This window comes from Ctenocephalides felis, unplaced genomic scaffold, assembly GCF_003426905.1.
Source record: "Ctenocephalides felis isolate EL2017-DRISC unplaced genomic scaffold, ASM342690v1 CF-g0.4_SCAFFOLD_03572, whole genome shotgun sequence".
Lineage (NCBI taxonomy): Eukaryota > Metazoa > Arthropoda > Insecta > Siphonaptera > Pulicidae > Ctenocephalides > Ctenocephalides felis.
The window spans coordinates 15,692,810-15,717,423 of NW_020539726.1; the positions used below are offsets into that span (position 1 = coordinate 15,692,810).

Below are 24,614 nucleotides of genomic sequence, written 5' to 3' on the forward strand. Positions count from 1 at the left end.
GTGCTGCCTAGGGTGGGGATAAGTAATCTTCTAACCTGGTAGAGATGGTAGAGTTATGCTTTTTCTTCCGATTTGTCCTGCCTTTTTCAAAGATTAGCTTGAATTTGAAATGTCCTCATTACTTTATAATAAAATTTCAACTACTCATTATTATAATCTGAAAATGATATATGCGATAAATTGCTTTATATGTTGCGGAACGCAAAATTCTTAAAGTTCAATGTAGCCCTTCACCAATTATTTTAAACTTCTATATTTAAATTTACAAAAATTACCAAAAAAATGGCTAAATCAAGTTTCTGAATGCTTAGCACAAGTGCTTTGAAGTTAGTGACAAGACTCGACTTGAAATATGCACAAGAAAAGTGATATCTTCTCCTAAAGTTAATTGCTTTAAAGTTTAACGCGAACTACTGTCAGTGCTGGATTTACAGTAGGGGCAATCGGGGCTACTGCCCAGGGCGGCAAATTTTGGGGGGCGGCAAAATTTGAATAGTGAGAAAAAAATTCTATACATATAATCAACTTTTTTTAACAACATTTTTTGTTTCAAGAAATATAATTAACAGAACATAATACGATTGCAATGCAAAATTTGGGTTGAAATAAACGATAACTAAAATTTATTATTTTGCCTTGCCTCCCTCTCCGTTATCAAATTGGTTAATAAGTTATCAAATTTGGCAATTTGGCTAATATAAAGATCCGTAAACAAGCTGAAAGTTTAAGAAAAATATGTACTTCAGTTCTCGAGCCCTCTTAAAATGACGAATTTGTGCACTTCCAAGCTTATAGCGTCGAAAAAAATTTAAACTAGTGACTCATGGCATTGTGCCTTAAGACAAATTACTGAAACATCTCGTACTGAAAATTTTATAAAGAGCTTTAAATTTTATTGAAAAATGAAAAAAAAAGACTTCTAAAACACATTTTTTGTATTTTGAAATTTTTCGAAAATTATGAACTTTTTGCAAAGCAATCGCGCTGCGTAGCTGTTTCAGAGAAGAAACCATTTTTCGTAATTGCCTGTACCAAAGGCTAATCAGCACGTCTCCCCATCTAAATACTTTTTAATTATTCAAGTCGATTTCGAGAACACGGAACAACTGATTTATGACTCAATTCCTATTGATAAGTAGACGTGCTGATTAGTTATTGGTCAAGGCAGGTTCAACTGTTTTGTAGATACGGGCCAAAATTCCAAAAATGATAATTCAGTTTTTGAGGAAAAGCGTCCAATAACATTCAAAAAAAATTACAGAATAAATAACTGCTTAAATTTGTGGTGGGCAGGTTTAGCGGTTTCGATTATCCAATAAAAAAAAATTGAAAAAGAAACATTTGGCGGACAAAAGTGATCATAAGACATACGCACATTAAATTATCAGATATTTTAAAGATATTATAATAATAAGTTTTGTTTACATTTATATAAGTTCTGTAACATTGTTTATCCGTTAGACTGCGACGCGGCGCTTACGCGCTTCTATATTTTGTCCCTCGCAGCTGAAGCAGTGCGATTGGTTTAAAATAAGTTCGAAAGCGATGGGGCGGCATTTTGTCAGTGCCCCGGGGCGCCAAATTTCTAAATCCGGCCCTGACTACTGTACAGTATTTTATACAAGGCTTTAAAAGCGGAAAAGTCAGTAACTATAGCTAAAGGTGGAATTAATTTAAAACAAAAAGATTTTTATTGAATCTTTAATAGTTGGCAACTAAGTGCGACTTGTACTTATTAGATTGCTTCAAATGAATCCATAGGTTTGTTGAGATAGTCTACTAATTTTGTCACGATCTTGGTAAAGTATAATAACAATGTGTGCCAAGTTCCATTAAATTCGCATGATGCGTTTTTGAAAAGATACTATGATTCACTTAGGCCAAACGTGCTCTTAACCTGAAACTAAGTTTACTTATCTATGGTTCCTGTCCCCATCACTTTGTGTTTGGCCAAAATGGTCGGGTAAGATAAAGGGATAAAGGAATCTTATGAATGATAACATAGAAATAGATATAATCCATATGAGTTGGCAGTCTCTAATTGTCCAAAAGCTTTGTAGATGCGACATTTATTGTTTAGGTATATTATTTTTGGTTTCTGTCTGTTCTCCCGTTGGAAAGATTGGAACAGTGTGGACGGGTCCTATTTCTGTTTTATTTCTCTAAGTTCGATTCGATTGGTGATATTGTACCATGGGATAGGTAAATTGATAAAATTTAGTTTTATAAATTAGTAATTTATATTAATTTAATATTCGAATAATAAATAATATTTAATATTATTTATCCGAAAAGGGTTTGGAACTTAGTTTCATCCTTTATACTTGTTCATCTATGCTGTGCGCCATGTATTTGATGTTGGGTTTGTCTTTGATTGCCATGTGTTTTAATTTGATGCAGGTAATAATACAGGTATAGTTATAATTATAATTATATATATATATATATATATATATATATATAGGGTATCCCAAAACTCAATCTCAAGCCGAAACAAAGTGGAAGTATTGACCTTCAGTGTCCTGAAAAAAATTAGAAAAAAACTATCCACATTGTTTGAAAATTATGAGCTTTTAAGTGCAACTAAGAGCTTTTGTGTATTTATGACCATTTTTCGGTTAATTTCATTATGGTTAATTTTAATTTTTAATTTTGTTCATTTAAATTTTGGAACCATAACCGTGAATAACATTACTAGGGCTATTGGGACCACAGTCGAAAACAATGATACACTCCTACAAAAAGCTTTAATTCTTGAAAACTTGGGTCAATTGTATGCTTATTTATTATATATATATATATATATATATATATATATATATATATATATCGTATATATATTAGGGTATCCATAATCAATAATAATGATTAAGTATATGCAATCAGCAATTTGTACGACAATCAACAATTTGTTTTAAAACATCAGAAGGTAAGGAAGAATAATCTTGAGTATAAGTATCGAGCTCTCAACTTGCGTCAACGCGCTGGTAAGAGTCCAATAACTCAAAAAGTAATCATCGGATCAACTTGAAATTTTCAGAGAACATTTTCAAGATATTACACTTAATGAAAATGCAAAAAATAAAAATCGATTTTTCAAAAATTTCAACTACCCCTACCCCTTAAGAAATAATCTTCATGTAAAAACTATTTATTAAAACAAATTTGTTTAACAAATAAAAATAATGGAATCCTATTAACTAATTATTAATAACTAAATAAATAAATATTTATATTTAATTGTCTTCTGTCTCCGGCTGTTTTTTTTGCACTGAAAGAGTCCTGCGACTCCTTTTTTTGACCTATATTGTTGTTCCTTAAAATTAGAAAAATAATATAAGTACAGAGTGTCAAAGAACTCAACGTCAAGCCGAAACGGGGTGCTAGTATTGACCTTAACTGTTCTAAAAAAAAATTTAAAAAAAAAACGTCACGTACGTATATATACAACGTTGTATGGAAATTATGAGCTTTTTAGTGCAACCTAAGACTTTCATAAACTGTGATCATTTTTCGGTCATTGTGGTTAATTTCAATTAATTTTGTATATTTAAACTTTAGAACCGTAACCGTGAATAACATTTTTAAGACCATAGTGATATTAGGACCTAATTGTGGGTATAAATCCCATTGGTATGCTGAAAAATTGAATGCTACACGTGTGAAAGTGGCAGATCAGCGCGCCAACGAGAACATTCGGGAGGCCAAAATGCTTCGTAGGCAACAGCAAATGGAAATTTTGGAAACTTGCACAATGACTGATGAACTATTATATGGCTCAGAAATAGATGACTCGGTTTAAGTAATTCAATATTTCGAATTTCTGTACGTAAATCCAATGTGAAACTTTAAACGCGTTTTTCTCAAAACTATGTTTCTTGAACCGGTGACCACTGTAACTCAAAAACCGCTTAGTAAATTTTACTGAAATTACATTAATTATACATCTTTTAGAATACATAATAAACTCGGGCCTGATCGAAGGATTTTATTTTTTCAAAAAATTCAATTTTTTAAGACCCATTAACTGTTAATTTTTTACCCAAAAATCTAGAAATTTTGTTTCTGATGCTGCCATTTTGTTAATTTTTGCAAAAAAAAGAAAACCTTCGATCGGGCCCAGGATATCTATTTATAAACTATTTTTTTATATGATTGATTTAGATGAATCTCTAAGGAGTTATGATGGTCACCGCCAGAACCGCTTTTTGAAACAGAGTCAACGAAAACAGCTATAACTTTGGGATTTTTTTTTCTGAAATTTTTGTTACTTCAAGTCAAAACATTGTATAATAATGCCGTATTAATATTTTTGTAGAAAAACATTGTTTAATAACAAAAAAAAAGTACTGAAAATTCTCATTTTTTTCGTGCATCCAAGTACCTCTAACCCCTTAACAGGGATTTGCATGAAAAAACTAAATTCTAATAAACGTAATAGCATGACAATAACATTATTTACATAATATCCGAATGAGTCCTTTATCAAATATTAATAATAAATTAATATGATTTATATTTTGTATCCCTTTTAAATATGAAAAATAGTTATTTTTTTTTAAGATTACCTTAGAAAGTGAAGTTCATGTGTACAAAAATAATTCAAAGTATGTATTTATACTTTAATTAATTAAATTATTACTACAATAAACAAAAAATGGTTCAAATTGCATTAATTAACTTTATTGTTATATAATTAAATAATAATTTCTAGTTTTACAAATATTTACAGAATTATCTTCTAATTGACAGTTAATCATTTTGACAGTCGGTTGTTGTCATGTCTTTTTCAAATGGATAATTTTAATTAAAAAATACAATAAGTAAATATAAACAAAAAATCTTTACAAGCACAAAATGTCCTTGCTCGAAAAACTTGATAAATCCATTGATGTGTTAAAAAATTCAGATGTTCTTTTAAGGTAGTAAAAGAAAATTGTGTATACATATTTATAGGTTATATTATACTAAATTTTATTTCTAGGTCTAAAGAAAAAGCACAGCATTGTGTGTCTATAGCAGATATTTTATGCAGTGCTAATTTTAAAAGTGCTCCAAATTTTGCACAAAGAATAAATGTTTCCATTTCTTTGTTGATAAGACTTTGCAACGATGAGCACTCAGATATTCGAATGGTTGCTTCTGAAAACTTGGATAGGATAATTAGAGCCTTGAGTGGTAGTTATATGGCTAAAATACAATTGGAGTTGTTTGAAGCTATTAAACAATGCAATAATATAAAGTAGGGATGATAATACATACATGTGTGATATTAAATCAAATCTAATTTAATTTATTAATTTTAGGTCTGTTCGTATAGCTTTAACAAGATTTGCAAAGCTATCTGTATACATAAAGCCTCAAAAAGGCAAAGTGTACGTTGCAAATTTGTTTCCTTGTTTAGAAAATCTTTTATCAAAGCCTGATGACTTGTTGCACGAGACATTTAGCGAAAGTTTGCCAAAGATTATTAAAAGTTTAGGCCTTTTTGCGACCGATAAAGAAATGAAAAGTCTAATAAAATCAATTATAGAAGTTCTAAAATCAGATTCGCCTGTTAGGAGACGTTGTGCTGCACAAAATTTATCTTCGATCTGCACACAGAATGAAAAGACTGAAATTTTATTGATTATGTACTTAATATGGTATTTGGTAAGTAAATAAATAATTGGTAAAACTATTTTAAAGTGTGTTAATTGTTTTTGGTTGTGTTTTATAGATTTAATTGTTCCTTTTAATGAAAGTCTTCAAAGTAATGTAATCGTGGGGGCTTTGAACGGTCTTAAATTGTTGCTTCCCGTGTATTATGGGTATTTTAATAAAGGGAAGTCTACGACAAGTTTGGATCAAATTTTACAGGTGAGTGAAATTTTGATTATTATATATATATAATTATTATTATTATTATTATTATATATAGATATATATAATTATTATGATACATATATATATAATTATTATATATATGTATATATATATATATATATATATATATATATATATATATAATTATTATTATATATAATATAATATATATAATTTTTATAATTGTATTTCTTTTTAGATTTTTGAGCTGTGTCTGCACTATATTAATGTAACCAGCAGTGGAAATACAGTAATCACAAATGCTGCACTTGAAACTTTAAACTATTTATTGTTTAACGCACCAAAACAATTAATTAACTCTTTAATTTCCACTAACTACACTTTAAGATTGCATGATCAAGAACATGCCAAAAATATGTTGGAGGAACAAACTGCAAGTGAGTAGATTATTCAAGTCAATCTGAATTGAATAAGACCAAATTTGGAAAATGTGTGTTTTTATATGTGTGTATTAGATTAGGTGTGTGAGTCCTTTTTCTTTTATGTTTCTATTTAGTATGCTCGTCAGTAGAGTGCATTTTTAACTTCCCGTAGGGTAAGTTATTGTAATGGGCCGAAAATCGAAATTGAAAATTTTTGCATTTCTCGACGTTTTGAAGGTTTCTGAACGTTTTGGCATACCTCAGAAAAATTGGATGTGTGTGTGTGTGTATGTATGTATGGATACAAATTTCCAGTCACGTTTCCGGGCGCACGGATCAACCGATTTGAATGGTTCAAAAAACATTCGATTCCTATAGAGTGCAGAAAATAGAAATCGAGTTTTTGAGAGAACGGAGCATCCGATTTAAATGATCTAAAAAACATTCAATTAGTAATGATTGGGAGAAGTGATTGTTAGTTTTGGCAATGGCAGGCCCAGCCATTTGCCAATTTGAACTTTGCAATTCAGTTTATATAAATCTAAATATAAGACAATGTTACAATATTTATAATAATCTATTTGAAAACATTCAGTATTCCTTGAACATTACGTTACGGTACGGGAAGTTCCAACAATTTGCCTTAAGGCACGATGCCTTAATTGCCTCAAGACAGAATTCCACTTACAGCTAGTTATCTTTTAGATCACTGACTGATTTCTCTACTGCAAATTCGTAAAAAATCTATGAAATTTGTGGAGAAATCCTAGTATTTGCTATAAAAGTTTCACACCTTATTAAAAAAAATGTATATATAAATTTTATTATTCTAATATTTTAAATAGATTTTTACATGTCGAGACCTTTTAAACGATACCTACTACACTATAAATTTATTAAAAGTGTATATTTTAACTAGTTTTTCACTGTTTTTATTCTTTTAGGCCAAATGAGTATATCGAACTCAATCATATCAGACATAGGACTAGATTATGATTTATCAGAAAGCATTTTAGAAAACTCAATATCCGAAGACTGGGTTTTACAATCAAAATTAACAACAAATGAAATTAGTCTATCTCAAACAGATTTATCGACATCCAAAACCAGATTGTGTTCTGTTTCAAACCAATCGATAAGCGATTCTTTGAGTGATCATTCAGAATACGTACAAATTTGTAACCTCGATAAAACTTGCACGCAACAGAAAGAAAGTGGTGATAAAAATATATACTGTAATGGAAATGTGAACATGAGTGATGTATTTAACAATGATTTGTACATTGGTGATCTAGTGAAAAATGATACAAGTTTAATTATGTTTTGTGTAAGATTAATAACACACAAATTTTTGCTGACGGGTTTCAAAGGTTTCATCAAAGATGATAAAAATGTTAAGGTCACTTTGAAATACTCAGCTTTGTGTTGTTTATGTAACATTGTCAAATTTTACCCAAACTTCATGACAAGCTACCTCGACCTCCATGCCAATGACAAAATCCTGAACGGCATCCAATTAAAAATGGATCACTTTGGAAATGAAGGCTTTGGCACAGAAACCGAACTGGAAAAATATCAAACTTTCACCGATCTATTACTCTTCTCCAGACATCCAGATCAACAATTGAGGGGGGGTCACTAGCATATTAATAGGCCAATTTATTACTACAATTGATAATTATAATACCTTGAGTTACGAGCAGTGGTGTGCGGAACAGTTTGCGGTTTTTAAAAGATGCTTACGATTTGAAAAAGTTGATTTGTATTTTGATTGATGGTTTGAAAGATGATATACAGACTGCTACGAGGCAAAGTTTGCAAGCGGTCGAGGATTGTTTGAGGAATTTGATAAGGAGCAGTACAGATTTTGAGGTAAGAAAATATATGTACATTAATTGTGATTAATTATGCATATTATTTTTAAATATAACACTTTTGGACTATATAGAATATTTTCAGACTATATAGAACATTTTTGGGCTATCCACTATCCAATATTTTTGGGCTACCTAGAACATTTTTAGATTATCTAGAATATTTTCTCACTACCTAGATCATTTTTGGACTATATCTGGCATTTCTCAGACTATCTAGGACATTTTGAGACTATTTAGAGCATTTTCAGGCTACTTAGAACATTTTCAGACCACCCAGGCCAAATTCGGACTGCCATTTCATTTAATGATAAAATTTGCATATATATTTTATTTTATATTCTAAATGCAGAGATTTTATTAACTTCCCAAAGGATGGTTTATGTTTTCATAAAAAATCCGATTCGCTAATTTTATGTTTTCTCGACGTTTAAGCCATTCTGAATCGAATGAGCCAAATTTGAAAAAGTATGTATGTGTGTGTATGTGTTTGTGTGTGTATGTGTGTGTATTGTGTGTGTATGTATGTGAACACATTTTTTGCCGTAAATCGACGTTTTCTCAAAAACGATTGGTCCGATTTCAAAAATTTAGAAGCTAGATGTATTTCGATGAGGACTAGCGTTTCTGAGTTTTGTGTGACGATCGGCCGAGCCGTTTCTTTGTAAATCGCAGAAAAGTGAAAAAATTTTCGTCCACGTTTTAGCCCGCAATTCTTATCGATTTTGAAAATTCAAAAACCGTTCGAAAGATATTGGTTGGGAATCATGCTGATTAGTTTTTGGTTAAGATCAGCCGGGCCGTTTTCTTGTAATAAAGTTTAAAAAAAAAATCGACGATTTTTATTATTATTTTTTTGACGGTAGATACCATAGTCTTCTAGATCATACTGAAATATTACAGCCCTACGACAACTCGTTTAGCTTTAAAAATTCATCAAAGTTTGCAAAAATTAGTATCGTTCTTTTGGCATTTGTCAAAATTGGACATTTGATCGACGTTTTCTCAAAAACGCCTGAACCGATTTCAGAAATTTAAAAGCCATTTGATGTATCTCAAAGAGGACTATTGTTTGTCAGTTATGTGAGACGATCTGCCAAACCGTTTCTTTGTAATTTGAAACAAAGTGTTAAACTTTTCGTCTACATTTAAGCTCAAACTACCGAATCGATTTTAAAAATTCAAAAACTGTTCGTAAGATATTAGTTGGGAATGAAACTGATTAGTTTTAGGTGAAAATATACCGAGCCGTTTTCTTGTAATTAATTGTTGAAAAAAAATTTAGGCCGATTTTTATGGAACTTTTTTTGTCGATATATATCAAGGTCTTATACAATTTATTGAAATATCATGGCCTTACGACAATTAGTTTAATTTTAAAAATTAATCAAAGATTAAGAAAATTAGTAGTTTCTTTGACGTTTGTTAAAATTAAAATTAGACGATTTACTTGGTATAACGATAGAATACTTGGTTTTAATGAACATAGTAAACCATTAAAGTCCTATGGAAACTGGTTCAATTATAAAAACTGGTGATTGTTGAAATTTTCTATTAGAAAATACTTCGAGTCAAAGTGTTCGTTCGCACTTACAATCATGTGTAATAAATCCACTCGGAATACTCTAATCACCATCAATTAAATTATTTTTTATTGATTAAGTCGATAAATTACACATATCGGGAAGTTCATGTAACTTGCCTCAAGGCTAAATACCAAACCAACTAGTTCTCTATTTCCTTTTCCATTTTAGACAATCAAGCTTCTACTCAACGAACTTCTCCAAGTCTCAAAAAAACCATACTGGCTCATAAAAGTAAAACTCGCAGAACTCCTTTCAAAACTAAACTACAAGCACATCTACCTCATAACCGGGTCAGATTCTTACCAGGAAAAATACTACTACACGACATTCTATATCAATTCTTGTCAAACGAAGACTCCAGAGTCAGAAGCGCCAGCACAAAATGCCTGTGCGAAATCATACCAAACCTTTACTACTCGAATGATTATTCCAATTCAGATCCTCTAGTAAATGTTTTTGTGAGACATCGAGGGGATGTAAAAACTGATTGTGATAAGGTGTCCTTCAAATATTTAATTGATAATAAATTGTGTAGAAATCTAATGTGGCCCTTTTGCGGCATGAATAAATATAAAGGGGTACAGGATCGTGATGGTGTTGAGAAGAATTTATCCAGAGTGCTGTTTGAGTTGTCGGAGATGCTTTGTTGTTGATGTATGATAAGAATTTAATGGTAAGTTACTTGCTGGTTATATTATATATATATATAATATATAAATATATATATATATTGTGTGTTGTGTGTGTGTGCATATGTTATATATATAATTTACACATGACTTTTTAAGATGGGTGTCATCAGTGCTTTACAGCAGTCTAATTCAACGCTACAATGCTATAACTTATGGATTTTGGCTCGAATGTATTTCATGCGAACTGCTGCAACAGCTACTACAAGAGACATCACTACAGCATGATTTAAATTTACACAAAGATATTATTATAATGTTAACCAATTTAATATGCGGTAAGTGGTTTATACATAATAATATACATATATATATATATATATATATTTATATATATATATATATATAATATATATTTAATATATAGTATATCTATATCTCTATATATTATATGTTTAATTTGAGTTTAAAATTCGGGCGTAACATCAATAAAAATAGTGATGAGAGTTTTTCTAAAGTTTATTTATTTAAATACCATACGTTTCGGCTGGAATCTTAGCCATCATTCAGTGGTAATCAAATTTACATATAAATTAAAACTAAATAAATAATATGTAAGAAATTTCATAGAAAAACAATAATAATTTAATTACTGAATGATGGCTAAGATGCTAGCCGAAACGTATGGATTTTTAAATGAATAAACTTTAAAAAAACTGTCATACTATTTTTTTTTGATGTTACGACCCGAATTTTAAACTCAAATTAAACATATATCAACATCAAAATTCAAGACTATTCATTATATATATATATATATATATATATATATATATATATAATATATATATATAATATAATATATATATTTGCATTCTCTTTCAGCTTCTCAATGTAAAGAAATCTCCTCGAACTCATCAGAGCAACCAACTTCAGTCCTATACGAAACAATTTCTGATCTGGATAAGTCTCGATCTCCATCAGAGATGATACTGACCCTAGAATCTCATCTTTTGAAAATCCTGAACGCCTACAGATGCGTTATCGAAGGCGAATTGGATAATAATGCTGGATTGAATATTGCTGCGGCAGCAAATTCGAACCAGGTACAGAAATCTATTGGCGCAGGAGGCAGCAGTAAGAAACCTTTAGGGTTAGCAGGTAAATAATAATGATAATTGATATTTAATATAGCATTATGCCTTTTCAATGATGTCTTCAAATATACTTATCGCATAATGAATTTATAAGAAACGAGCTTAAAGAAGTTTTACTTCAAAAATTTTAGATTTTATCTTTTATGGCTTGTGTGGTATCATTTGAAAGGTCTTTTTGAATAGAATCTGAATACTGAAATAGGTTCTAATTTTTTTTCTCTATTTATTTGCAGCAACTAAAAATACTGAAACTGAATCACCGAAGAAGCAATTTGGATATTTTGCCAACAACTCGTTGTACATGAAGCTTTATGAAGCTTTGAAGTCTGCTTATTCTATTTATAAGGCAACTATTATAATATACATTTATATTATATATATATATATATATATATATATATATATATATATAAAATATTATATATATAAATGTATATCTATATATAATATATATATATATATATATATATATATATATATATATATATATATATTTACAATTTTTCCTTCACTTTCAGACTAATATAGACGATGAAGCAAGCACAAAATTTTTGACATTATTGGACACTGTCATAAGTTCTATTTCACAATTACTTGAAGTGCAAGTCAGATACATATCAGGCAGTATATCAGATGAAATACTATTGCACACGAGATGGTGCATTAAACTGTGTCCTAAAAGTACTATTTTGTGTGTCGAACAACTATTGAGGGCTCTTTTTAAATGCAATCTTGTGTCGGACTATTCTGGGGTTGTGGATTACTTGAATATAGGTAATAATTATAATTCTTATATATATATATTATATATATATATATATATATATATATATATTTATCCCAAGAGCTCGAATGCTTCCAAATGAATAAAAATTAAATCTCTAATAGTTTTAATCTTATTATAAACATTTAGATTATTATTAACATATGTCATTATTAACATTTGTCATTAAATAAATTCTTGCGTCACCTGTGATAAATTCAAATATTGTAAACTCAAATATTGTGACAAACTTAAAAATATTTATAATTCACTTAACCTCTAATTAAATCCATGCGGGCTGTTTAACGAAATATTTATTCATCATGGTATTGCTTGTAACTTTCAAACTATTTGTTTAATATGAATGTCTTTGGCTAATTTGTTTAAAATTAAATGATAAACCATGTTGTCTAATATGAAAAGACCCTACAGCAACTCGGTATATTTAAAAACATATTTGATAACATACAACTTTGCTTCCGCCCTTATTGTAAAGAACTCGTATTGTAAAAACGGCGGAAGCAAAGTTGTATGTCTAATAATTAACTTTAAAAAACTAATACATTACATAATTTTCAAAAAATGAAATGTGTATTATTATAATCTTCTATATATGTAAAAATAAGTCGGGTTTTCCTTCCTGACGATTTAACTCCAGAACGCACGAATTTTGCATTCTTTGGAAAGGTCTCGGGCTTCGCAAGGTTTATAGCTAAGAAAATTAGTGGTGCATGGCATCGTGCCCTAATGCAAATTGCTGGAACATCACGCACCGTAATTAAAAATTCGAGTAATGACATTAGTGAGAATTATCGGAATTATGCTTGGATAAGTCAACGAGCAATTCTTGCCGCCAAGAAATATGATGTACACGCACTGAATTTCACCATTCAATTAAAAATTGCTGGCGATTTAGTGACATACCAATGATTCCGACTGATCTTCCGTTTGACTTCAAACGATTGCAATTTCCAGTTCGCTTTGCGTTCGCAATAACAAGTCGCAAGGCCAATCGCTTAGTGTTTGCGGGATAAATTTTAAATAGATTATTTAGAAAATCATTATTTTTCACATGGGCAGTTATACGTTGCCGCCTGTTCACGAGTTGGGAAACCATCCGCTTTGTTTGTGTTAACGTCAGACCAAAAAACAAAAAATGTTGTTTTCCAAAGAGCACTTCAATGAAACGGATAATTTGCGGATTCACTTTCTTTTACTTAGAGAAGTTCAACTAAAAAACACTTCATTTTCGTAATCGAAATAAATTCATTACTGTTGTATAATAAAATCAAATTTTTCCTTTTCAAATATAAAACAAACAAAAAAATTCTTCATCTTTCTCACGAAACCATCTGGTGGCGAAACGGAGTTCGTCGGGTTTGCTAGTCAATTATAATTATGAGTTAATTTTTATTATTTCCATTTTAGATTTTTCAACACGAGCTCCAGTATCAGAAAAAAAACACTTTGAAGACATATTTACAAACAATCCGTACAAATTTGTTGAAACAATCCAAGTATCTCCTTGGATAAAATTAGTAGAAGACTTTGATGCCTTCAGAGCCTTTTTAAAAAAACGTCAAACATCCTGGCAACCCGACAAAAAATTCCTGTCTTCCTCCATCAGGCTGTTCGAACCAATGGTGATTGAGTGTTTAAAGAAATACACGACCTGCAACAACACCTCGATACAAGCACGTGTCTTAAGCCTCCTGTGCCAACTTCTACACTTAAGAGTCAATTACAAAATGTTGGACTCAGAGAACACTTTTATCCAATACGTTTTCAAACAATTCGACAGCATCCAATTAGGTCAAGTTGCCGATTGTCAGGTTTTACTCGAACAGGTGTTTGGTTTCCTTTTGCGTCTGTCGAGTGAAAAGTGCTATGAGGATTATTCCAATAGGGCTCTGCATTTGTGCGATGAACTTTTGGCGAGTGAACAGAATTATGAGACTCATTGTGTACCGGCTCTGGTTCCTTTGGTGGAGGCTGTGTTTTTTATGGTGCCGATGAAGAACGGAAAGGATTTTGTTGATAGCGAAGATGATGAGTTGCTGACGAAGAGGGAGGTTGTTTTTTCTATGGTCTTGAGGTAAAGAAACTAGGTGTAAGCATCAATACTCATATACTTTCACCAAATTTTGATCTCAAGTGATTCAGAACGATTTGGAACATTTAGCAACACTTTTAGACAGGTTGCAATATTTTTAGACACGCTACAACATTTTTAGACACGCTACAACATTTTTAGACACGCTACAACATTTTTAGACATCTAGCAACATTTTCACACAACTTACAACATTTTTCACGCACCCAACAACATTTTCAGATATCTAACAACGTTTTAATTCGTCTGATTTTTTTCAGGTTGTTGGAATATTCAGAAATCCAAAACTCCTTCTCAATGATCCTCATTTTGAGTTTCAAAAACAAACAAATCTACAACAGACGTTCACAATTCATTTTGGACTATTTACTAAACTTAATAACGAACAATAAAATTAAAATAACAACTTCAATCAAACAACAAAGCCTACAACACTTAATTGAAACTTTAAGCAGTGAAATACTACTCCGAAATATACAGGAAATATTAAAACTTTGTATGAACTATAATTTCTATTCAAACATTAAAAACTTTTCGATACTCAAAATTTTCCTGGCAACAATTTTAGCAACATTGCCTAATGAAAAACAGTTGTTACAAAATTTGGATGATTTGAAACTGAAAAATTTAATAGATCTTAATGCAATATTTTTTAATAAATCAGTGATGGTCAATCAGGATCCTTTACAAGTTTTGGATAATCCTGAACAGTTGCTGATGAACTCGATAACTAACGAAGTGATTTTCGTAAGGTTTTTGGTTTGTGTTATTTATGAGAGCGTTAATAATTTAAAAAGTTGTTTTGAAGATGATCCGCAAAATAATGTTGAATTTATCTGTGAAGAGTTTGAGGATTTTTTGAAGATTGTTGAAGCTGTTTTTGATACCGATAGAGGTAAGGAACATTTTTTACATTTTGTCTTATAACTTGAAATTTTTTTTGGAAGCATTTTACTTTAATCACATTAATAGAGACTAGATAAAATTTACTAGAAATCCGTAAAAACTGTAGCATATGCTTGCTTGAGGAAGTTTGAGTAAAATTAGTCGAGACATTTATTTTCTGTTAATTAATTAGCAGCATGTAGATTTGAGACATTTTTTACATTTTGTCAACTAACTCAAAATTTTCTTCGGGAACATTTTAATTTAATTACATTAGTAAATACTAGATACAATTTACTTTAATTTAGTAAAAATTGTTTCATATACATGCTTATAGAAATTTTGAATAATCAAAACATTTATTTTCTGTTCTTGTTTAGATGACAACAAATTCAAATTAATTTCAAAAACAGTCTCTACTATTCTATCAGATGAATCACTTGGAAAATATTCCAAACAATATTCCAACGATGAAAACATTCCAATAGAAAAACTAACGGAAGAAATTTTATTTGTTTCGAAAAAATCTCCTTACATTTATTGCCATTGGTTACATCTTCTTGTCGATTTGAATTGGAAAGATTGGAAATTGTGGAAGAATGGATTGGAAAAACTTGATGATGATAAAAATAGTGCTGTAGAAAACCCAATTGTTTCGAATGTTAGTATTAATACTATGATGTTGAAACGAGCAGCTTTTTTGACTTATTGCAGATTTAGTGTAAGTAATAAAATTCATTAATTGCTTAATTCAAATGTTGACTAAAATGTTTTATTTTTTGTAGGTAAAGTCAAATCAAATAAATAATGAGAAGCAAAATGTGGAACTTACTCATTTCCTCGGAGAGCATTTGTACGAAGTGATTTCTTTTTGTTATGAAGAACCAGTTATCGAGAATATTTTGCAAAATGTTGTTTTTGGAGATGAGATTTGCAGCGAAATTATTTTGCAAGCTGTTGATAAACTATTGCCTTCGAAAATTGATGATGTGAGTATAATTTTCATTTTTTACATAATAAATATTTTTACTTCAAATTAGTGGATTAAGGATATTTTTTACATGTTTTCTCAAAGCTTGAAATTTTCTTTCCGGACATTTTATCTCAAATACATAGTTAAAAACTAGATAGAATTTACAAAATTTTAATAGGAACTATTATTTATAATTGGATATTAAAATTTTGAATAAAATTTGTCTTAATCTGGTAATTACTAAGTAATTAATGGACTTGAGACATTTTTTTACATTTTGTTAAATAACTTTAAATTTTTGTTCTCGGACAATTTCTTGTCTTTCAGCATTTCTGTTCCGCGTGTTGTCACTCCTCAGTACATGGTTTGTTCCGTCTGCATGGACCGCAATCGTCTGCTGGTAGATGTAAAGGCTGGTAACAGTCAGTATTCTAAATTTAGTAAACATGGGTCTGCAGTGCTCCCGACGTGAGGCCCCTCCGATTGCCCTTACAGCCTTCTTCTATAAATCCATTATCTTGGAGGTATGCACCGAGTGTCCTCATGCCAATATTCCATATGAGAACACAGAGTGAAACATGGCAAAGTAAGCCTCTCTAGCGCATTCCTCATTTGTAATGTGTCAAACTCTTCTGATGGCATATATTGATTTTGAGAGCTTAGTACATATTGAATCTATGTGCTTCGCCAGGTTAGCAGGCTGTCCATAGTGAGACCCAAATATTTAACTTCCCTTCCATGCAGCTCCTTACGTCTCCTACCGGAAGTAAAGTTAATAGGACAGTTTTTCTATTGTTTAGTACAATTTTGTTGGCTGAAAACCAGTTTTCGTTCATATTTGCGATGTTCTCGTCCGCAACCGCCAATGCAGTGTCATCTGCAAATTGCGTTGTGGGGCAGCTAATGTACGGTGGTAGATAATTCACAAATATGATAAAAAGAAGTGGTCTAAGAATACTCCCTTGGGCAACCCTTGCATTTAATCTTGCTATCTCACTTCGTTTATTGTTTCATTCCACAAACTGATACCTGTTATATAGGTATGATTGCATAAGTTTAAGGGCTTTTAAATCCTTTATGAGAAATATGTCATCCATAAATTCCAGTTTCCTGCAAAATATGTCATGTGTGAATTTGTAAAGTTCAAAAAGTCTTGCACAGCATCAATTGTGTTAATTTTCTTTTTGAATCCAAATTGATTTTTTACAAAATAATTATTAGCATTGAAGAAACTTGTAATTCTTAATGCTAACAACATTTCTATAATTTTCTAAAATATTGGCTGTATGGCTATGGGTCTGTAGTTTGCTGCTAACTGACGATTTCCTGATTTATATAATGGCACTATTTTTGCCAGCTTCTTTTTGTCTGGAGATTCCTGTGGAGAAAATGTTATTTGCTATCTTGCACAACGGTCCAGCAATGTACTGTGCGACAGATTTTACCATTTTTGTATTAAAGCCGAAGGCATCAAACGACGTTTTATTTTTTAAGCGTTTAATCATTGTATTAATTTCCTCTGGGGTAGTTGGATTTAAAAATATACTTTGCCCCTTCACAAATACCTTTGTCAAATAGACATCGGCTGCAATTATTGGCTGGGGCAGATTTTTTACTACATTTATGGCTACATTTTTGAAAAAAATATTGAAAACTTCAACACTGGGTGCCTCATGACTTACATTACCTGTATAATTCTTACCAGTTTTCCTTTTTATTATGTTCCTAATTGTGATATTTTTGTTATCAGAATTTAAAATGTATATTTAAAATATATTGAAAAGTTATTGAACTGATTGTTAGGATCCTCACCTATCACCGAAAGTTCCCAGTCCACTTGGCCAATTTGATTAACAAAGTTGTCCATGTAGGGACCACCGATCTTTCTTACAGTATGGAATGTACTTTCATTAGGGTCAACTCTCAAACGAATAAGTAGAGCTTCATGGTCCGAGATTGCCGCTGAAAAGGTATCTACTGAAAAATTAATTTCATCGATGTTTGTAAATGCGCTATCAATGCAAGTCGCCGCATAGATGATGTTTGTTTTTAAGTCAAAATTATAATATATAATCAGTAAAGTCAACTCAACTTTCTGCAAAAATGTGTCAAGTGTCGCATTGGGAGATCTGTACATCGATATTACAACAGTTTTTAATTGTTTTATGTAGCATGCGGCCATTTCGCACGTTAGCTCATCGGAATGTGATGTTATGTAATTTAATTCCAAACATTCTATCTCTTTTCGACAGTAAATAGCAACATTTCCGTGCGTATGTTTACTACGACAGAATGAGCTGACTAGCCGAAAATCACGTATGCTATACAGGTCGATTTGGTCGTTGCCAAGCCAATGTTCACATAGACAAAGAATGATTATTTTATTGTCATGGACCTTTGTTAATGCCTCGGTTTTATTGGATAAATATTGAATATTCAGGGACATTATGTTGATCCAGTTTGACAATTTTTCTTTGTTTTTTTTCCCCCAGATGGAATAAAAAACGGTACATAGACTCCTTTTGGCCAAACATCCGGAGATTTTATTCTTTCCAATTCACTCTCTGCAACGGAGACCTTGAAAGAGGCTTATGTTTCCGGATGTTTTGAAGCCATTTTCTCACATTCAACATTTTTGAAATTTATTTTTTTTAAGTAATTTTTTAGAGTTTCCGACGATGTTCCCGGTGCCAGGCGAAGCACATGCAAGTGGGCCTTCCTCACAACTCCCGCGAGTGTAGTGCTCACATTTGTACCTTCTATGGCTTTGTTTTTTCGTTTCGGCGTCTTCTTTTTCTGGACCAAAGTTCAATTTCCATCGTCATTTGCTTTAATTGATTGTTGTTCAGCTTGGGTCGATTTAGTAGGCAGCTCCGTGTTGGCAACCGCATCTCGGAATGTTTCGGTTCTTATCTAATTCCTTCAAAGCAGTTGCTACTGCAACACTCACCTGTTCCTTTGAGACCTTATTAGCATTGCCACTGTTTTTATTGGTAGATTTATGTTTAGCCTTCTTGGATGCTGCTTCCTCAGTATTACTATCAATATTGGGTGCAGCTGACGATGCCTCTTTTTTCTTTTCATTTGGCTTTAATAATTGCAGCATCTTAATTTTTTCTTCAAGCTGCTGAATTGTGTGTTCCTTGTCTTTTATTATTGTCATCTTATCGTCTATTATCGTATTTTTGTCGATAATTGTTTGTGATAAGTGGTTTATAGTATCCATATGTTTGTCACACGACACTTCACTGCTCAACTCACAGCACTGTATCAACTTTCCAACAATGAATTTGAAACCTTTTCTTGTGGCACAACTCACATGTAATAAGTAAATTTTGCCACAGTTCTTACAAACGCCCACACTCGCAGATGGTTTTGTTTCACAGCAATTGTAGGATTTTTTGGAATCCTATTCCGGAATTAATTGTGTCAGAGACATTACGACTCTTCAAAAAACACGTCCGCACGATTCAACAGTTAGCTTAGTTATATAATATCAAATATTGATTATTTAATCATTTTTTGAATTTGATAAATAATATCAAATATTATGCAACAAACAGTGACTTATCGGTGCATTCACTTATAATATCTCTTGAAACTTTGAAACCTTACAGCACTTTTGAATCAGTCATGTATTATTTTGTTATTGATCACGTCGATTATTCATCTTTTAGATGATTTTCGTCCACAAAGTTCTAACAAAGTTTCTCGACCGGTTGCACGTAGACTTATCAGGATCGATTCTCCACTCTTGTATTGTTGAAGTAAAACTTCTTGAGCACAAGAACATACTAATTTGTCGTGATGCTTCGAGACTTTGTTCGAGCAAGGCAGAGTTGTTGAGAACCTTGGAGACCGATGATAGTGACGATGAAGTTGTTGTTAAGCAGAAATTGTCTGAGGTGAAGTTTAGGCAGATTATGGAGTATTTTAGAAGTAAAGGAGAACGAGTAATTAAAAGGTAAAGGAAAAGTTACTGAGAGTAAATAAATTGTTGCTGTCCAAATTGTCTTTTATCACTTTTTTTATTTTTCAGACACGAAACGCTAGTAAGCATCCTAAACAAGCTAGCTGTGCAATTCTATTCCTTGCCACCTATCGAATTGGACCACATGAAAACCATAGACTTCACCAATTTACGGAAAACAAAATTGGACGCGGAATGGTTTTATCAACAAGTAAAAACAAAATGTTGCTCTAAAGATAAAACTCGAGTTGAGTGCAAGGCTTTAAGCAAAATTATGCAAAAATTGGGCGCTCAAAAACTGCAGGAAATTTTATCGGATGAAAATGTTGATGTTGGCTTTTTTGCTTATTGCTTGACTAGTGAAAGTGATGATGATAATGTAAAAGTTGTTGTGGATTGTTTAATGAGTAAAATTTTGGTGTTAGTTGAAGGTTTTAACTTTCAATATCAAAATCAGTGTGTGTTGTTTCAAAAAATTACAAAAAGTGTTATTAATTTGCTATCAATTGATCAGAATTTATTTGCTGACTTTGTGGACCCTTGTATCAAATTTAACGCTTTGTGCTTACAATATTGTGTGCATAACCTAAAACAAATCCCAAATTTTCTCAACAGTAGTGCATTTGAAGATGCACTCACATGCTTTTGTGCAATAATCAAAACCGAGCAAGTGTGGTCGCGTTTAAACAACACCCACAACTTACAAACACAAATACACAACTACATTGCATCTTTGCATCAAATCTTGCAGCAATTATCCCTCGATGCTACAAATTATCGTTTAATCGAAAAAGTCCCAAATTTGGACAAAACTTACAACAACCAAGTTGTGTCCATTATCCAATTTGTGGAAGATTTCAATACAGTTTTGTGTAAGGATCTAAATAAGTTCAGTGTTTTGTTGACTCCAGATTTAGCGAAGAAAAGTGTGTTTTTGCAATGTGTAATTATGGTGTGTCGATTCGATGTTGTTATCAAGTTTGCGATGACGCCGTTTTTGGTTTTTGAAAGAATCGATTCGAGTTTGGACGAAAAGAACTATTTTGCGTTTTTGCAGGAGTTTTTGCAAGATTCGGATGTTCTGGAATCATTTGTGTTTAGGTAAGATGTAATTTCTAATCGATGTAATATACACTTTTAACGATTTCTTCAAAAAATGTTTATGGTTTTTTTTCGTATGTTGGATATTATTTGAAAGGTCTTTTTGTACAGAATCCGAATATTGAAATTAATTATATGGTTTGTCAACACGAAATACATTTTTACTGAATTTCTAGTAAAACGATAGTAAAAAAGTTTCACTTCAATAAAATATCGACGAGTAGAATATGATATTCACAAAACATTATATTGTGATCAAACGTTATATGTTATTGCAAAAGTCATTAAATTGTTATATTATATTGATTTTTTTTCTAAATATGTTAGGTTTAAAACTTTTGTAACGAATGCTTAAATTAACTTTGTGATTTGTCTATAAAAAATACACTTTTTATGAATTTGTAGCTGAGAAGTCAAAAGAAGTTTTACTTCAAAAATTTTAGGTTGAATCTTTTGTGGCATATGGGGTATTGTTTGAAAGGTAGTTTTAAATAAAATTTGAATATTGAAATAAATTTCAAAATTTTTAAACGCGAAAATTTTTACATTATTAAAATTATCTTTTTTCTTCATTGCAGGTGTGCTCTGTTGGGCTGGACTTCGCGGACACAGTTCGAGGAGACTTGGATGAGCTTATTGGGAGTGATCAGTGGTTCTCAAACTGTGGACGCGCCATCGGATGAAGTTGTTTCGGTGCAGACCACTGCGATTCGGGCCATAACCAAGTAAAAAATTTAAAAAAATGATTATAAATTGATAAAAGCTATTTCTCTTGTACGTTTTGGAACTATGTGTGCGTACAGAAAAACAGAAAAAATACTTACCTAATGAATAATAATCCTAATTATTGAATCTTGATTTTTATTTCAAAATTAATTAGTTAGAAGATATTAAATAATTAATCACAAGTCTTTAAAATGAAAACAGTTTTTCTGCCTTCTTTGAATTTTGACAAAATTCTTTGACAAAATTCTTTGACGTTCTCGACAAAATTCTTGACAAGAGGTTGAAATAATATTTATTATTAGTTGATTAGGAATAAATAAATAAATATATTTCGATTTATTTGTTAGTTTGCTGTTGAGCAGTTTGCTGCTGCCAAAACCTGGTAATACTGTTGTATCCAGTTATTTACACATATCGAGAAACGACAAGATAAATCAAGATAATATAGTGTAAGTATTATTGAACATACAAGTTCAAATTAGTTTAAGTGTAATAGTTATTCTCCATTGCATGTATTATGTTATATGTTAACACTATAGATAACTTCGGGTAGTTCAAAATAATTGGTGCTTTTGCGTGAAATCAAACTTATTTTATTTTGATATATTTATGCTTGCTGCACTGCATTGTCTTTAAAAAATGGTCTATATGTGTTAACTCAAAATATCGATATCTTAATATCGATGATAATATTGTAGGACTATATATAGTTAAGGGCTGAAATTTTAGTTTATTTTATTATTTTATTTCAAAAAAATATATACACTCATTTACGGTTTTTTATTACTTTAGCTCTCGCAAGCTGAAGCCCATCCACCAACTAATCCAATCATTTCTCGAAGACCCATTCCAAGAATCTTCCAACTTGGACAGAACTTGCACAGAAATTTGTAGTAAACAAAATTTATATTATCCAAATGCACAAATAAGTTCAAGATATCTGAAAAGTATTTTAAACGAAGAGGAAAATGAGAAAAATAAGATGTTGAATGAGTTTGAAAAAGTCCACGAGTACAGGATGAAGTGCTTGCAGGAGAGTGGAATTGATTTGGAAAGCTGTTTGCAGTTTTTAGTCGAGATGTATTCTCACATGTTGAATTTACAGGTGCGATAAATAATATTGTTAACCTCTTAATTAGTTACCAATATATTCTGGTTTGTTTGAGATGCTACTCACTCCCACATTAATCAATCATTTAAGGCAGACTACTATTTACACCTAGTGTTTAATGTATATAATTTATCTATTACAATTATTTTTCAGGCTCCAACTAATTCAATAGTCGTTCATTCAATCCTGGAATCATGGTGTCCGTGAGTGATTTATTCACAAAGAAGAGCCACTTTGAGTGGTGCCTAAATTTGTGTCTCGATATGTGGAAGAGATGTTCCAGCGATTCAATGGTCAATCATGATGAGATAGCGATGAGACATTTGGTTTCTTTGGCTTGTAAATGCTGTTCTGTGTTTATTTCAGAAGATTTGGTAAGTGGATAATAAATACAAATGTATAAATATATCCTCTTAAACTTCCCAATTTGAAAACATATTTATATAGTATTGGATTCTACTAAAAAAGATCTTTCAATCGAAACTTCTCCTCTGCTACAAATGTATTAAAAGTGTATTACACCTAATTATTTTCATTTCAGGGCTGTGATGCTTTACTAGACATCGTAAACATGCTTCGTTCCTCCTTAAGAAGTTCAAGCATACCACGTAAAACGAGTTCAATACCAGCTCTAATGTGCTTAATCGAAGTTTATGATGCAAATTACATAAACGAAATTTTGACATCCAGTCAATCAAAAATTTTGCAAAAAAAAGACCAAAAAGTCAATTATCAGATTCAAAAAAATTAAGCTTTGGTGACTTATCCCTAAATTTAACAACCACCCAAAATAACGATGATGTCAAAAATGTGACCAAAGATTTTGGTTGGCAAAGAAATTGAAGAAATAGAACATGATCGTAAAGGTTGATACTGCTTTTCACGATGATGATAAATGGAAATTGGATGACTGGTCCAGGACGTTTATCCATCATGATTCCAGAAGACGTTCCAGTTTGAAATTTAATGAAACTAGGAGTAAGTTGAAACATGATATGATAGAGATCAGAGACAAGGCAAGGGAGTATGCGGAGACTGTTTTTGCAGAAATCGAACAAGGGTAAGTAGGAGGAAATGAAGTTTTATCACGGCAACCTGACCTAGTACCAAGAAATATATATAAAAATATCTATTTTAATTTTTTGTTTATACTCCACGAGATTCGAACCTATCACCCGGCTCTATTTCAATAATAAAATTCATTTATTATTTCTTGATACGATTCTTTTTTAGGGGATATCACCATTCCTTAAACCATTTAATGTCAGTTTACACAATGAGTTTCCTGGTTTTGGAAAAGTTTCGGATTCAAATTCTGGTGATGGTGCTGTTACTAAAAAATTATATTACAAGTCAAGAGGAGAATAATTCGATATGAATTCGATCATTTTTGTGCTGGAGCAGGATAATGCTGACATGAATTTGTTTACTTGTGTTTGTAATGTAAAGTAGAATAAAAAATTATATATATATATATA

At 31.2% G+C, this 24,614-nt stretch overlaps 2 protein-coding genes across 2 annotated transcripts in view; both read left to right on the forward strand.

The window, feature by feature from the left end:
* Positions 1 to 23,343, forward strand: part of LOC113388162 (huntingtin-like) — a 25,491-nt gene extending 2,148 nt beyond the window's left edge. The window contains 25 exon segments of the mRNA XM_026625564.1: positions 4,852 to 4,922; positions 4,985 to 5,242; positions 5,307 to 5,455; positions 5,720 to 5,859; positions 6,065 to 6,263; positions 7,193 to 7,882; positions 7,942 to 8,120; positions 9,877 to 10,096; positions 10,147 to 10,330; positions 10,497 to 10,675; positions 11,223 to 11,498; positions 11,728 to 11,840; positions 12,013 to 12,268; positions 13,686 to 14,352; positions 14,631 to 14,824; positions 15,035 to 15,265; positions 15,636 to 15,976; positions 16,041 to 16,244; positions 19,906 to 20,192; positions 20,268 to 20,577; positions 20,950 to 21,299; positions 21,878 to 22,024; positions 22,373 to 22,474; positions 22,818 to 23,130; positions 23,290 to 23,343. Of these exon segments, the coding sequence (XP_026481349.1) occupies positions 4,852 to 4,922; positions 4,985 to 5,242; positions 5,307 to 5,455; positions 5,720 to 5,859; positions 6,065 to 6,263; positions 7,193 to 7,882; positions 7,942 to 8,120; positions 9,877 to 10,096; positions 10,147 to 10,330; positions 10,497 to 10,675; positions 11,223 to 11,498; positions 11,728 to 11,840; positions 12,013 to 12,268; positions 13,686 to 14,352; positions 14,631 to 14,824; positions 15,035 to 15,265; positions 15,636 to 15,976; positions 16,041 to 16,244; positions 19,906 to 20,192; positions 20,268 to 20,577; positions 20,950 to 21,299; positions 21,878 to 22,024; positions 22,373 to 22,474; positions 22,818 to 23,130; positions 23,290 to 23,343 (6,114 nt within the window).
* Positions 23,344 to 23,347: 4 nt separating this feature from the next.
* On the forward strand, positions 23,348 to 23,887 carry LOC113388164. The gene is made up of 2 exons (XM_026625565.1): positions 23,348 to 23,510; positions 23,678 to 23,887. Exons 1-2 carry the CDS (start codon positions 23,400 to 23,402, stop codon positions 23,885 to 23,887), a joined length of 321 nt encoding a protein of 106 aa, XP_026481350.1. The 5' UTR covers positions 23,348 to 23,399.
* Positions 23,888 to 24,614: the final 727 nt, after the last annotated feature.